At 35.4% G+C, this 16621-nt stretch overlaps 1 protein-coding gene across 1 annotated transcript in view; it reads right to left on the reverse strand.

The window, feature by feature from the left end:
• The window catches only part of LOC140448271 (uncharacterized), a 321196-nt gene that overhangs the window by 87500 nt on the left and 217075 nt on the right, over positions 1-16621 (reverse strand). Inside the window, exon 8 of the mRNA XM_072541367.1 lies at positions 1935-1943. Within this exon, the coding sequence (XP_072397468.1) occupies positions 1935-1943 (9 nt within the window). The remainder of the gene's footprint in view (positions 1-1934; positions 1944-16621) is intronic.

The following is a 16621-nucleotide window of genomic DNA, read 5'->3' on the forward strand; positions in this document are numbered from 1 at the left end:
GCTCATCGGATCGTGACGTAAGAGGGCTCGTTGGAAAGGGGTGGGGATGGGAAACACGTTGAGATAAAAACCAAAAAACCATGGCAGTGTATAGCTAAAAGGACACTAAGCTTGTAACGTCTAAACGGTTCAACGTACAACAACGTGCAAGGTATCGATGGAAAGGGGGGAGGTGGTAACGAAGATGTTAAAAAGAAAAACGAGACCTGTTCGAGACCTATTTTAGACCTGTTCGAGACCTGTTAGAAACCTGTTCAAGACCTATTCGAGACCTGTTTAAGACCTGTTCGAGAATATCATTGCCTACATTTTAACAAGATTTTTGGTTATTCTATACCGTAATGGAATTATCGACCGATGTGGAACAAAAAATTCACCCTGTATATATATATATATATATATATATATATATATATATATATATATATTTGTTTTTATCTTTTCCTCATGTCATCACAGAAAATCGTTCATGTATGAATATGAGTATTAACTCTGTTTTTTTGTTTGATAAAATAATAAAGATATTTCACTACCCAACCTTTTCTATCCTTATTTCTACTTCATTTAATACTGTTTGATAAAAAATTCTTGTTAACAGTTTTTGTACGACGTATTTTTTTTAAAATAAAGCATGGCGCAATTGTTTTTTATTTCATTTCGCCGCTTTCACAAACAGCCAAATAAGAACAAAGTGGCTGCACATCAAAATTCCTATACCTCACATAAGACTAAAGCCTTAATATAAAAGCAAAAGTTATTTCTGTATATACATTCCAGAAAACCATTATTCCAGGGATGGACTGTAAACAGAATGTTTGTATAAAAAGGAATAAAAATAGTATAATAGAACCAATCCGTGTTTTATGCAGTTTTTAGTAAATAATTAAACACATTTTTTTTTATTGCTAATGTTAAAGTGTTGTTATAACAACTGTTTTGAGTAGATAAAGTATCACTTTAACCGCAAGGGTAGATAAAGTGACTTTGACAGCAAGAGTAGATAAAATGTTTTAACTTTTTTTTATTCAATAAAATTTACAAATTCAAACATATTAAGGATTAAAAACAACTGAAATTTTACAATTAACATTATTAGAAATATCTATTTTTGGAGCATCACAACTTGTACTCGTTTGCTTAAACACTTGATTCGAGGTATTGGATTGATTTTCTGGTCCCCCAAGTATACACTTGGATACAGCAATCTTATTGCTTATTGACTCTTCAATGTAAGATTCTGCAAGAGATGACGATTTCCATCCACCTAAACATTTAACTTTTACTAGATCAGCTCCAGAACTTGCGAACATAGTAGCTAAAGAACGACGGAAACAATGCCCCGTGTACATTTCTGAATTTGCAAGTTTCAAAAAATCTGCAATCTTCTTGGGGATATTATATATAGTGTTAATCCCCACCGGTTAAGTAGTGCACTTTTGCTGTCGGTAATTTACAAAAAACTTACTGTAAGGCACGTTTTTGGGACGCAAGGCAATATACTTCTCACAATTTCCAAGAAACTCAGTCCACTTTTCTTGACAGTAATACAAAACGACCTTTCCTGCTTGGTTTTAGTATCAGATAATGAAACGATTATCACCGATTTTCTGTCGTCCACGTTAAACACTTCTAACTTGTACAATTTATCGGACCTAATCGCTCCATGCTCAGCAAAAATAGCAATAACCTTCATTAACAAATAGACGTCATCAGAAGTTTCTGTCAGAAATTTAATAATGTCATCTGACTCCAGGATTTTGGACTTTTTCGCTTTGTATCCTCCACTCAGGTTTTTTAGTAAGGTGGTTAACTTACTGAATTTAGAAATGTCACAATTTTCATTCACCAACAACGTACGCTTCAGCATCGAATAATACGACCATAATGACGATGGCATCGCTTTCTTCGACTTTTCAGAAAAATACGCCAGAAACATTTTTTCACTCACGCCATTGATATTCTTAATGCTTCTCCACTTTTTAAAAGACTGGTATTTTTTCTCATACATCATCCTAGATTTTCGTGGCAACAATAAACTTTCTGCTTCCAACGCTGCATTTTCTACATCTGATGGCAGGTTTTCCTTTTCTTGTGACAATTCTTTTCCGTCCATTTCGTATTTATTCACTTTGTACACAAAACGCAACGATATTCTCCGCAAAAACCAAAACGTAACATTTGTTTGACATTTTTGTTGACAGAGTAATTCATATCCCTAGCAACGGAGCAACACAATTGTGATTTTTATGCTAAAAATTACAATTTTCTTTTCAATTCTATTTTTCACCTGAACTTGAAGTCTTGCTATAGAAAAAATGTTGTATTGCACACGACGATAAAATCGCATTATCTTCTCGAGCATAATTAGCCTCTCGACTGACGCCTCGACGCTAAAAAACGCTCTCGAAGATAAAGTACAATTTTATCGTCTTGTACAATAAATAACTATTTATGAAAGTTAAAACCAAATATTTACTAATTTACAATAGAATATATGTATAACAAAATTTCTTTGGATTTTGCTTAATGGGTTCGGGACCACTTTACTTGTCTGTGGAACTTAGTCATAAATTTCGTCTCTGGAATTTCCAAATCTTGTCTTTTAACTAAACCACCAAGAAATTTCGTGTTCTTGATAAAAGCCAAGTACTTTCTTATGCAGATTTGGCTCAACTCATTAAGCGTTTTAAATTCATAGAGAACATATATGGCGGTTTCTTTGTGTACTTTGCACTTTCTAAACCATGGTTTTGTATTTTTCCGTCACATTAATAAACTAATAAAACGGTTGCTGCAATAAGAGTACCCAATAAAACCCGTACTCTCAATTTTTATAACTACTAAGAGGTAGGCAGTTTTAACTACCTACCGAATAGGTAAATAAAAATTCTTAAGGCTAATTTACACTTTGAGAAGTAAAAAGTACACGTAAGAAGTGACAAGTGACAACTGACAAGTGACAACTGACAAGAAGGTGTTAAGTGAGAAGTGACAAGTGAAGGTTCAAACAGTGCAAAGTTATTGCTGACAAGTTCAAAGTAACCGCGTCAGTGCACAATGGAGGAAGAAGAACGTTTACAAATACTGAACGTTATAAGAGAGATAGTTGAAGTGATAGCATCGGAAATTCAAAGTGATTTACTTGTTAAAATTGAAAGACCAAAGAAATTGTGACAAAGAAAATGGGTAACCCGAAGACCATAGTATGGAGTGAGTGATAAACTATTTCAGGAATTAATGGACGAAGATCTTGAATGGACGAGGTTTTCAATGCGATGCGGATGACACAAGACAAATTTAACGAGTTATTGACTCTTGTGAGATACTTTTATGAGAAGTGCCTTGTCAGAAAAAATTAAACTGCAAATATTCCTGTACATGATTAATACTGGATGCAACTTAAGAACACTTTCACACTTATTTCGAGTATCTAAAGCAGCAATATCACAAATGATTCCCGAAATGAGCGATGCCATATCTACCTCTTTAAAAGATTTTGTTAAGGTAAGTGAAACACTGAGATACACACTTGTCTATAGAAACTTGGAATATTAGGATTGAATACCGAATCTCCCACAAAAACATTTCAAATAATATTGCAAATATCCTGTATAGAAACAAAAAAAATTATGGCGAGTAGAAGCTACCAATAAAAAAAATCATGCGAAGCAAAAATATAAGAAGAGACGGACTGGGACAGAGTACTAAAATGAAAAATTCATTTCCATCAAGTTTACCACAAGCTTTATCATATTTTTAAAACGCTTTAAGAAACATTGTATATAATATATCCTTCTTCGAGCTTTCGGAGCATAAATAACTTTTTATATTTTCCCTTTTAAAATCATGTTCATAAGAACGTTTTTACCGATGTGAATTTATATCGTTTTAAGTTTTATAACCACTCTATTTGGAATCTGTCTAAAGTGGCAACGTTGAGGGTAATATTGGTTCTCGGAAGACAGAGTTGAAATGAAGTTTAGGGCCTTTATATTGCCAGCGACTTAACAGCATCGCAAACTCCGCCGAATTTGATTACGACAGTTGAATATTAATGAAAGCTTTAAATGACAGTCGAATAACGTGGCCCATTTTATTTCATTTTTTAATTTCGAAAAACCTTACGCAGTTTTCAATAGGTACGTTCTCAAAATTTTTTTTTCATTCACTCTAATATACTGGGGTGCAAATTTAACCGGACACTCAATTTTTTTTTGTTTTTTGTTGGTGTTTAGATCGAAACTTGTTTAATTTGTTTGAAATTGTATTTTATGCCTTATTAGTGACAAGTTTTTTTCTTGTTTGAACCTGTTTAGATGTTTTTTTGCGAACGAAAACACTTTTACACATACGTCTTGTTATTAATGTAAAATATTGGCTTAGTATTAATTTAAGTTTATTGTGGTACTGTACCTGATTATAAGTTCGGCTGTAGATTTTTGATTGTCTCCTGTTTAAAACTTGCATTAAAAAAATTATGACACCAGAAGAAGTAGCACAAGCTGTTGCTTTAAAGGATGATGGGCTGCGCATTCGTTACGTCGCAAATGCTTTAGGAATTTCTCGAAGTACAGTGTTTGATGCAATACAAAGATTTCGGGAAACAGGCAATACACTCGGAGACCAGGTCAAGGTAGACAAAGAACCACAAGTCAAGTTAAAGATCGCTTTCTTAGGTTACAAGCATTACGCCATCGTACATTATCAGCACCAGTACTTGTTCAACGATTAAATGATGTCTATAGAAACACAGTTTCCGTTTATACCGTTCGAAGACGCTTAAATGAATATGGATTAAGGTCCAGAATACCTGTCACGGGACCTCTATTAACAGCAGATCATCGGAGGCAACGTTTACACTTCGCTCGCGAACATCTTAATTGGAGTGTTGACGATTGGTGTGCTGTGCTTTTCACGGATGAATCAAGATTTAACAGATACTCATCGGATGGACGGCATAGGATATGGAGAAGAACTGGTGAACGTTATCAGTAATGTTGTTTTGCTCCAAAAGTTCAATTTGGTGGAGGTGGTATAATGGTGTGTGCAGGCATTTCCCTAGAGGCTCATACAGAACTTGTTATAATTTAAGGGGGCAGTTTGAACGCTTAACGGTATATTCAGCAATGTTTGGAAGAACATGTAGTGCCATTGGCCCCATTTATTAGAGAAAACTTTCGTCTAATGCAAGATAATGCTCGTCCGCACATCGCAAGAATAACACGGGATTACTTGGATGAAGTTGGAATTCGTTTATTACCATGGCCGCCAAGAAATGCAGACTTAAATCCAATAGAGCATGCATAGGATATTCTGGGACGACATATTCGACGTAACCGTGGTGAGTTTGAAACCATGAATGATTTGGAGCAAGCAGTTCGTGACGAATGGGAGCAAATCTCTCAAGCAGACTTTGCTACCTTGATCCGAAGTATGCCTGATCGAATAAGGGCCGTAATTAGGGCTCGTGGAGGTAATACACTCTACTAAACATTGTTTTCCATAAAAATTGTTTATATTAAAATAAAAAAATAATATTTTTTTCTTTGCGAATTTTTAAATTTTTTGAATTGTTGATTGTTTTTTTCTGAGTAACATTCTTGAGTTGTAATAAATTTGACTTTTAAATTTTGTCTATTATTAAATACTTAATTGGGAACATCTTAAACTCTTTTAAACTCCATTTTTTAGGAAAAATCATAAGTGTCCGGTTAATTTTGCACCCCAGTGTATTTTGATTTATTATAAGTTAATTTAACATATTTGCTTTACTGCTTAAATTAAATAAAACTGCTTGATCTGGTTCGAAAACTCGTTGTTTATATTTAATCAGCTTTTTTAAATAACTTTCAAATACCATTTAATTATAAAATAGTCTTCACTTCTTCTTCTTTCTATTTATATCTATTTATATCTATTTATACTTCGGATTATCTGAACTCACTTACAAGGGGTGCTACTTTTGTAGTAGCTATACTTCAGTGAGTTTTTATGTTTATTTAGTATGTATTATGCTTTTTGTTTCTTGTAATCTATATTATAATGGAAGATTCCTAATTAAACATCCAGATTTAGCCATACGGCTTACACTCCTTCTAAGGGGAAAATTCACTCAACTCAGATACCTACGCTATCAAAAGAATTTAGCTCTGGTGGAACTCTTTCCGTGTTATCAAGCCCTATGTGACTTGGTACCCTGTAGTATCTGCCAAAAATTTTTGTACACATCTGGACGTTGAGAGTAGACAGCTTTCTGCATGGTCTTGTAGAGATGTTCATTCAGACCTAGCTTTCTTATGTTTTCTAGGAGGTTCTTCGGAATGACTCCAGTAGTAGAGAGAATAATAGGTATTCTCTGGGTACCTTGCATCGTCCCACTGTCTTCGTATTGGATTCGTATTCCAGATACCTGTACTTGGCGATCATTTCGTTCTGTTTAATACGAAGATTATTGTTGTTAGGTATCGCCACATAAATTAGTGTTGTTTGTCTCTTAAGTTTATTAACTAGTATGAGATCTGGTCTATTACATGCCACTGTTTAGTCTGTGAGCACAGTGCGGTCCCACTATAGCTTGCAGTTGTCATTCTCAAGTATACTTTCAGGAACGTATTGATAATATGGGAGATGGTTTGTTTGGAGAAGTTCCAGTTTGATGGCTATCTCTCGATGAAGGATCTTTCCTACCGAGTCGTGTCTTTCCTTATGTTCAGTTGCAGCAAATGTCTGGCAACCCCCGGTAAGATGTTAGATGGTTTCTTGAACTTGACATTTATATGTGCATTTGTCCGTTTTTGACTTGAGGGTCTTTGACGATATATTTCAGGTAATTTCTGGTTGGTATAACCTGATCCTGAGTGAATGGAGAGTAACGAACCTTCTGTTTCAGGGAACATCTTTCCTGATGTCAGAACATATTTCGACGCGATATTGTCGACATGGTCTAAACTGACGTGCAGAGGTTAACCCATCTAGGTGCGCATTTTTTCGTCCTTAGTAAGATGATTTATACGCATTTCTGGTTCCCTCAGTTTGATCGGTGTTGTATCATCTACTGCACAAATCGCGCGATGTAGAGCAGATGTCTCAGCCTACACCTGAAAATAAGTTCCTAAATTAGTATTTTGTTTTTCTAGTTGCTCACTTATATCCGTAAGTCCTCGTCCTCTTAAACTCCGCGCTAATGTCATTCTTTCTACTGCATTTTGAGGATGGTGGTTTTGTGCCTTTGTAAGGTGTGTTCGTACTTTTCACTGAAGATTTTCTATTTTCGTTTTTGTCCACTTAACAATACCAAAAGGGTAGCTAAGCGCAGAACATGCGTAGGTGTTTAGTGCCTTAAACAAATTTTTACTGTTACGGTGTGAACGAAGCTGCTGTTTTACTTCTTCTTCTTCAGTACCTTATATGGTCCGGATGTTGGCGATCATCAAAGCTGTCATGTTTTTGTTGAATGCTCTGCGAAACAGTTCCGCGGAGGTCATCCCAAACCATTGTCGGAGGTTTTTTAACCACGAGATACGACAGCGTCCCGGTCCTCTCCTGCCAAATACTTTACCCTATAAAACGAGTTGAGCATTTAATGAGCTGTTTTACCCTTCGTATAAACTCAGTAGTTATCTTAGTTTTCATTTGCTTATGGTCAATCTTCCAGGCTTACTTTATTCCGAGGTATTTATACATATCATTTTCACCCATGGCCTCGATGTTCTGTCCGTTTTGCATATCGAATCCGCCAGGCTAAACCTTTCCCTTGATTATATTTGAGATACGACAAGGATTTTTGATATTTGATATTTGAGATAAGATACTTGTCAAAACCAAAGTGCATACTAATATCATTAGAGAAATTTTCTACTGTTTTCAGCATCTGATTCAGGTGGCTTCGAGTGAAAACTAATAGTTTTAAATCATCCATATACAATAGATGATTAAGCTTTGTCACAACAGTAGTGTTATTTTTGATGCTAAAACTTGTGCCAGTTAAGTTCGGTTGCTGAGATAGGGGGTTCATCGCTAGACAAAACCACAGTGGGCTCAACGAGTCTCCTTGAAATATTGCAATATTTTCAGTTCAGTTTCGATATTGTTTTCACCAGGTATTTGGAGGTGAATCTTTGTCTTCCAATCTGACATTATATGTTTTGAAAAGGTCACTATGTTATCATCGCGTCACATTTTTAATATATCTATAAGCATTCATGCGGCACTGAATCAAACGCTTTCTTGTAGTCGATGAAAGCAGTAAAAAGATTCCTTTTTTTGCTATATGCTTGGTTAGAAATGATAGTCGATGATATGCTTGGTTAGAAATGATAGAGTTGATGATAAGTTGTTCTTTGCAGCCCATGGAATACTTACAGCACTCTTTCTGTTGAGGTTTTAAATAAACATCTCAGATTTAGCCATACGGCTCACACTCCCTCTAAGGGGAAAATTCACTTATCCCAGATACCTACGGTATCAAAAGGATTGAGTTTTGGTAGGACTTTTTCCGTTTTATCGAGCCCTAGGTGACTTGGTATGCTGGAGTATCTCCCAAAAATTTTCGTACACATCTGGACGGAGGAGTACAGCTTTCTGTATGGCCTTATAGTGATGTTCATTTAGACCCAGTTCATTTAGTAAATAAACATTATTATTATAATTATTATTATTATTATTCCTCGATTTGTAGATTGTCAGAACATCTTATGATATTGTCATAGATGGATTTTTTGAGCTTTTCATTATTCTCCTTTAATTCACCTTCCAGTAGATCTCTCACTATTTTTACTTCTTTGTTTGCGGTTTATTGATAATTGATATGAATGATAATTCCGTTTATTATTTCAGATCTTTGTCCGTTTCTTTTTTTTATTCTGCCTGTTTGCATCTGGTCCTGGACAAAGACCTCCCCATGAGTTCCCTACTCTTATCTGGTCTCCAATGTATAATGTTTCCCGTCCATCTTTCGTTTTTTTTGTCGGGACACATGTCCTACTCAGCTCACAGAAAAGACATAAATATTGGTGTGGTTTCTTAATAAATAGAAAACTTTTCTTAATAGAATTCAAGACAACAATCTCTCTCTCACTCGCAAAAGCATGAAAGCATGACCCTTTTTCTTTTGGCCTTTCAGCAAATGATTGTAAACGAATCCGTTGCTCCTACGAGTGCGACACCATAATTAAGGGTGGCATGTTGCTACTGAAGCGTAGGGATTCAGCCTCGCCGTAGTCTCTGCGTTACTACAAGAACACCCGTCCGTTATCCTAACCACTGGCCGAAAGGTAAACGCACGTAGGAATAAAGTCCTGACCTAGCATGTGGTAGCATGTGGAACAAGAGTTGGGCAAGCGTGGAAGGTGATAAAGTCTCTCCGGAGAGAAGGAAAGGAAAAATCTAACTTACAGTTAATAGATGTGAAACAGTGGAAACACCATTCTCAGGTCTTACTGACAGAGGTTAGATGTAAATTCCAGGAGATCGAAATGGAAGAAAATATCCGAACATACACAAATAATTGAGATAACAACCGGAAAGTTAAGCGAAGCCCTCAAAAGATCGAAAACGGTAAAGCAGTAGGACTTGGAGATATCCCAATTGAGTTGGTAAAGTATGGACCAAAAATATTACATGAGAAGGCATAAGGCATAGAAATGCTATCACAAATATATACAAAAATGCAAGAAGTGTCGTTAAAGAAGGAAACTTTATATCTGAATGATTTACAACAACAAAGGGGCTGAAACAAGGATGTTGTCTATCTCCGACCCTATTTAAAATATATATTCAATCATCGCTAGAGCAGTGGAGGGAACAAGTATCCGGAATGGGAATAGACATAGGCGGTGGTAAATGTCTAGCAACTTTATTTTTCGCAGATGATCAGGTAGTCATAGCGAATGATGACAAAGACATGGATTACATGTTTAGAAAACTAAAGAAATAATATGAAAAATGGGGGTCTTAATACGAATATGTCAAAGACAGATCAGTATCTTAAAATAGGAGATGATAAAGAAGATCCAGAGTTAGAAATCAGAAACACAAAAACATGCAATGAATATAAATATCTCCGATCTATAATATCTAAAGAAGGCATTACTAAAAGAGACATCGAGAACAGAACACAGCAAGGAAAAAGCGGTAAACATTCTAAACTCGCTACTATGGTCTAAAGATATTAGACAAAAAACGAAATTGACAATCTATCGAACCTTGGTAGAGCCTATTATGACTTAGGAACAAAAGTTTGGCAGATCACGAAAAAAGATAGAAAAAGATTGGAAGTATTAGAAATAGATTTTCTAAGGAGTGCATGTGGTGTATCAAAAAAAAATCATATCAGCAATGAAGATATTAGAAGAAGGGCAAATACTATATATTCCAGTGTAGACATAATTGAAACGAGACAACTAGTGTGGTATGGTCAATTGAAGTGAGTAAATGAAGTTATATGGTCAAAGAAAGCTTTAAATTACATACCACAAAAAAGAAGAAGAAGGAGAAGGTCTTCAGTTGTCTGACATGAAAATGTACGGCACATTATGAGAGATAGAGCCATCAAAGAAGACAAATGGATGGACAGAAAACGATGGCGGTCGAAATGCGAGAAGCGGCAGAGGCGGTAGGAACCTCGCTTATGTATATATATACCTAGCATGTTTGACAGACTGCCACCGAGGAGCCTACTCATTTACCACTCATCTCCAGGTAGTGCGTACGTACGTCAAGCTCTCGTCTTTAATGGAAAAAACACGTGTAGAGTTTGCAATTCGTTCAACAACCAGTTGGTTATGTGGAATAAGAGTAGAGTGGTCTTACGGGAGTTTATATCGGATACTAAGATAGCAGTCCACTGACCGTAATGCTTTCTGCAAACCCAACAGCTCAAATGACAGTTCTTCACCTCTCATACCTTTCTCATGGATCGTTACGACAGGTAGGGAGAATAGCTCTATCAGAATGGCTGCTGCTAGACAGCGAAAGGAATAATGCAGTAATCAGTGATCTACGTAAGTTGGGACTGCAACAATGGTAGAGTACTACACAAGGCCGGCAAGAGTGGAGGAAAATAGTAAACGTGGTTAAGCCTCACAGAGTTGTAGAGCCAAGAAAGAATAAGTGTAATTAAAAGAAATTAAATACTTGTACTTTCCTAAACCTTATTTCAATAATATAAAATATCTAAAAAATTAGTGTAAAAAGGCTAATATTCTAAGTAATTCATTCACAAACTGAAAGAATGATTATACAAAAATTTTCAAAGAAATTATAACTTAAAGTATTTTCACAGCTCAATAAAATTTTTTCCAAGAACAAAGTGTCACTGGAAATGGAAGCATAAACCTTTATATACCCATCTCTTTATCTAGAGAGTAATAATTCTTACGATAAACATCTCTGTTTCTACGTTTTCAGCAAATGAACCAGCCGATGGGACAGAGAGAAAATGAATTTTTCACACAGAAACGACGACGTGTTTTGAAACTGAATTTTATATTTTCTTGATGCCATATTACATTACGCAAAGTGAATTACTATTTCAAGAATCGCCTACTATTCACCTTAATTTTATCGCTTTTTTTAAAAGAGCTGTTTGATGTGTTCTGTTATATGTTAGACATAAATTTCATTTCTACATTTCTTTGAAAGCGTGTGAAAAGACCGTCGTATTTCGTTCGTGTCCCAGATTTTTTATAATTATATCTGAGGGTAAAATAAATAAAAGAGAAGTATTGGCTACGAATATAATTTGTGTTTTCAGAATTTCAATACTTGTATGATGTGACAAATATGTTTTTATTTGTTTTTGTACTACATGAATGGACATGTAGTACATGTAAATGAATCAATCCCTGCCCTCCGCAGATTCCAGGTGTTTCATATGCCTTCGGTACGATGTGGATGGCGGAAGTGGAAATTCCTTGATTTTAGGGATTGTATAAAATCACTCACCAACTCGTCTAGCCATGGTGGTGTTAATAATAATAATAATAATAGTCTCCCGTTTTATACCGCCTCGCGGCTTTGGGAGTATAGCAGGGTAGTCTGGTATATCTAGGGCCTACGGTATACAAGGAAGGTAACATGGCCAGTGCTACGCTTCAACCGCCTATTATTATCCCTGGTTTTACCCAAGGTACATTTTATTCAGGCTGAGTCGACCTGGGGCCTATAGACATTTTTAAAAATGTCTAGTTGTTCTTGACGGTGGTAGGTCTTGAACTCCGGACCACCGGCGTGCGAGGCAAGAATCCTACCGCTTGCGCTACGCAGGCCCTTATCGGGATCATGTTTTCATGTTTTAAGGCTCAAAAACCTCCTAACAGGAATATGGCGATATCTAAAATAAAAGGAATGGCTCCCTAGGTGAGTAGAACAGTAATGGCAAATCCCACTCCTTTGGAAAAAAGAACAGCTTCATGGAATCTGAGGGAAGCAAGAAATCGCTAAAAACCACACGATTGAACATCGCAACTCTAAATATAAGGTCCTTAAGCAAAGATGAAAAAGTCTACGAACTCGAAGAAGACAACAAGGACTTAAAATAGGACATAATTGGTATAGCAGAGGTAAAAAGAAAAGGGGAAGAGTGCATAACACTGGAGTCCGGTAAGGTCCTATATTACAAAGGGCGAGAAGAACAAAGCATATATGGCGTAGGATTTCTAATTATCAAGAAATATGCACATAAAGTAGAGTAATTCGTAGGAATATGTAAAAGAATTGCAATGATTAGGCTAAATGTAAACGAGAATATCTCCCTGAAAATTATTCAAGTACACGCTCCAATTGCAGCACATCCCGATGAAGAGTGTTATCAACAGGTCCTCGAAGACACTTTGTCTCAGGACCATGTAATCGATGTAGAGCCATACGTTGCCATGTTACCAATTCCAACGGTAACTTAAACATCCTAATTTTTAATAACATATAATGTAACATATTTATAAATTAATAACATTTAAAGGGGTTTCACTCGTATATTTTAGTGGCTCATAGCATGTATACTTTGTTACTATAATCAGCTAATTGTCATATTAGTCTTCTTTTAAATGCAATTATTTTTAAAATTTAATTAATAAAAAGGAAAAGACAGTTAAGATTTGATTCCACGTACAGGGCGCTTGCGCATCCGTTTATACGTAAATATAAAAAGAAATATAACACAATGAACAGTGTTTGGAAATTCTCAACCATATTAAATAATGTTTACACCCTCATGGAACATAAAGACTTAGACAAAGTTTATTTTTTTGACATTTTTTTTAACCTATTCGTATTTTTATATTTATAATTAATCTGATATAAACCTTCCTTCTTTCATTGTAGACGATGTTATCTACGCACGTGATTTAATTCCTTTTCCTTTTAAAATACACTAAAGGCGTTTTGTAGGAATTCGATAAACTTAGCAGAAAACATCCTCTAGACACCCTGAATAATGTAATTCCTTTGTCATTCCGTTGACTCTTCTCACTTCTTCCTTGGGGGCCGTTTTCAACGTTCATTTTGAATCGGATGCTTTATCCCTCTCAGTTGAAATAAGTGACGTTTCGTGATTTTCTGTCGATCAACTGAAACCGTTCGCTTGAAAACAATATATGGGAAAAACTTTTAAGAGAAATTGCTAGGATCATATGATGAAATACCTTGGGCTCTGTTTCTTAATACTGACGAAGATTTATATTTCCTTACGAAAAGGAACTTGAGTGATTACTATTTACTATCTGATGTACTCAAAATGCTTGAGGAGCCGACTTTAAGGACTACTGTAAAAATTTTTATTAATTGCTATCTGTCTCTATTTATAGATTGTTATCTATGTATATCATAAATTTATGCCTCTCCTTCTAGTATCCTCCTTATATATATTCCATTTATGTTCACATTGCCCCTACTTTATTTATTAGCACTTCTTGTTCTTCATGTACCGTCTCCATAATTGGAGGTTAGCAAACATGTGTGTTTTCAGCTGTACACATAAGTTCTTCAAAGCCTACTTCTATCCAGTTTCCAATATCATGCATTTGGGACAATTTTTTTCTTCCAACGACTCGATTCATCTATATTTTAAGCTTAATGATCAATTGAGGAATGCGATAATTTTAATTACATAGCAAAAAATGACAAATAACTGTTTTTTCTTTTCTTAATCATTATCAATAGTTTTTTTCTAGGTTTAGTCAATTTCTTCATACTCTTTCTACACCTATATTTAAAATGTTTTTAACTTATTTACGCTATTTAGCTATAGTGTTTACGTTTTAACTTCATGGAGAACAAAATACCAAACTTAACATTTTACAAGTTTTAATCTTAGTTTAATATCGAGAGATAGGTTGTAACATTTTTTTTATAGTTAATATATTAAATTATTTTTAAGCCCTTTACCTCCGTTGCTGATACGCCCATGGTCGTATTCGCAAATAGGTTGTTAAATTTTATTGGAAACTACCGAAATATTACGGAAGAATTTACCTACTTATTTAAAGACGCCGGTTTGGTTAGTCCTTAGTTAATCTCTTTCCGGTTTCGCGTCTGTTCCTTTGATAGAATTGTTAAATATCGTCGAAAGCACGTCTATAGTAATTTTTCTGTAAAAACCTAATTCCGAAGATTTTAATTTCGTCACGGTCCAAGTTACTAGTATCGTTGTTTACCTCGAATCCTTCGGACTTTTTACCTTCTTAGAAATGGATACTGTCCTATCGTTTTTGAGTGGGAGATATCCCACCTGTCTTGGGTAGTTTCGTAAATTTTTAGAGAAGGAAGAGACTTCTAGTTGGGTGATCTTTGAGGACAGACGCTCGTTACCTTACCGTCTCTGTGTATTTTCTTTCTAAGTGTGTATTCACTTATATATTTGAGTTCTTTTAACCTAATATCATATTAGATTAAATATTGATATAAAGTACCGTTTAATAAAAATAACTTCAGTGCTTAATACAAGTATAGTACATAGTTTTAGTCATTAAGATTTGCTGTAAGTAATCATAGTATCTTCAATTATCTGGGCGAATAATATGGTATGGTTATGGTATCATATTATCTTCAATTATCTGGGCGAATCTACGTTCATCCGTGTCTTCACCTGTAGTTAAGAGTAATTACTGATTTTTGCATTCAATTTAAAGAACATTCAATATTTTCTTACGAACTTTCCATCAGCTACCAAGAAATTCCAATAAATAATAATTACGAACATTTAATTCTCCGCTTAATTCTTTATATATTTCGAAAAAGCCTTTGATAGAGTACCACATACATTATTATTTCAATGCTTAGACTCAGTTGGTCTGGACACGTATTAGATTGCTTAAAAATCTTTACTACAATTACAGACCGCTTGTGTGGACCAAGGTATACCAAGAGGTTTCAGTTAAAGTTTCTATTAAGCGTGGTGTCAGACAGGGATGTGTTATGTCACCGATGTTGTTTAATGCCTACACTGAACCAGTTTTTGAAATAGCGTAAATAATCGCCGCGAAGGTGTTAAGATCGGTGGTGAAATTATTAACAACATCAGATACGTCGATGACACCGCAATAATGGCAGAGAGTCTAGAAGATCTTCAACCCCTGTTGAATGCTGTAAACAACGAATGCACTAAAAAGGGCTTAACAATCAACGCAAAAAAAAACAAAATGGATGGTGGTCGGAAAAATTAATATCGAAGACTCAGTACTAAGATTAGATAACAAAATCCTGGAAAGAGTGGAACACTTTAGATATCTGAGTAGCTTTATTGACTGCTGGGTTGAAAGTGACGAGGAAATTTTGACCAGAATAGAACTCGCACGGAAAAACTTTATTAACTGGCGTTCTGTATTATGCAGTAGAAGTCTGTCGTTGACCACACGTCTAAGAGTATTGAAGTGCTACGTCTGGTCCACTTTGTTCTATGGATGTTAAACCTGGACAACAAAAATAAAAAATCTTAACAAATTAGAAGCGTTTGAGTTATGGTGTTACCGTCGCATGTTCAGAATCCCGTGGACAGCACACATATCTAACGAACGCGTGCTAGAGACTGTGCACAAAGAGCTAGAATTGATCAACATCATCAAAATGAGAAAGGTCCAATACTTCGGTCATATAATGAGAGGACCTAAATATCGCTTACTCCGGTTAATCATTCAGGGCAAAATCGAAGGAAAACGTTGGGTCGGAAGAAAACAACTGTCCTGGCTGCGTAACATTAGACAATGGACAGGTCGAACGGTCGAGGAACTGTTTCAGCTAGCTGCCGACCGAGAATCATTTCATTAGCTTGTCAATATGACGATAGCCAACGCTTGAATACAAGCACGGCACACAAAGAAGAAGAAGAATTCTCCGATAATCATTAAACAACAGTGCGAACAGATGATTAACTTAACCAGTGCGAGTTGGTTAAATTTTTATTTCTGCTCCACAATATTTCAGTAACTCGTTTGGTATCCCGTCTTTACCTGCTGCTTTTCTGTTCCTTAGCTTTTTAAGTATTTTCCGAAATTCCTGTACATTTATATTAAGTTCCAGCGTTTTGAAGAAATTATCTCGAATTCTTGCTTTAATTTTTTTGTTCTTGATAAAGCTTGTAGTTAATCCAGTAGCCAAAGTAATCTTTACCATTTTAGGTAAATTATTA

The sequence above is a fragment of the Diabrotica undecimpunctata genome, chromosome 8 (assembly GCF_040954645.1).
Source record: "Diabrotica undecimpunctata isolate CICGRU chromosome 8, icDiaUnde3, whole genome shotgun sequence".
Classification (NCBI taxonomy): domain Eukaryota; kingdom Metazoa; phylum Arthropoda; class Insecta; order Coleoptera; family Chrysomelidae; genus Diabrotica; species Diabrotica undecimpunctata.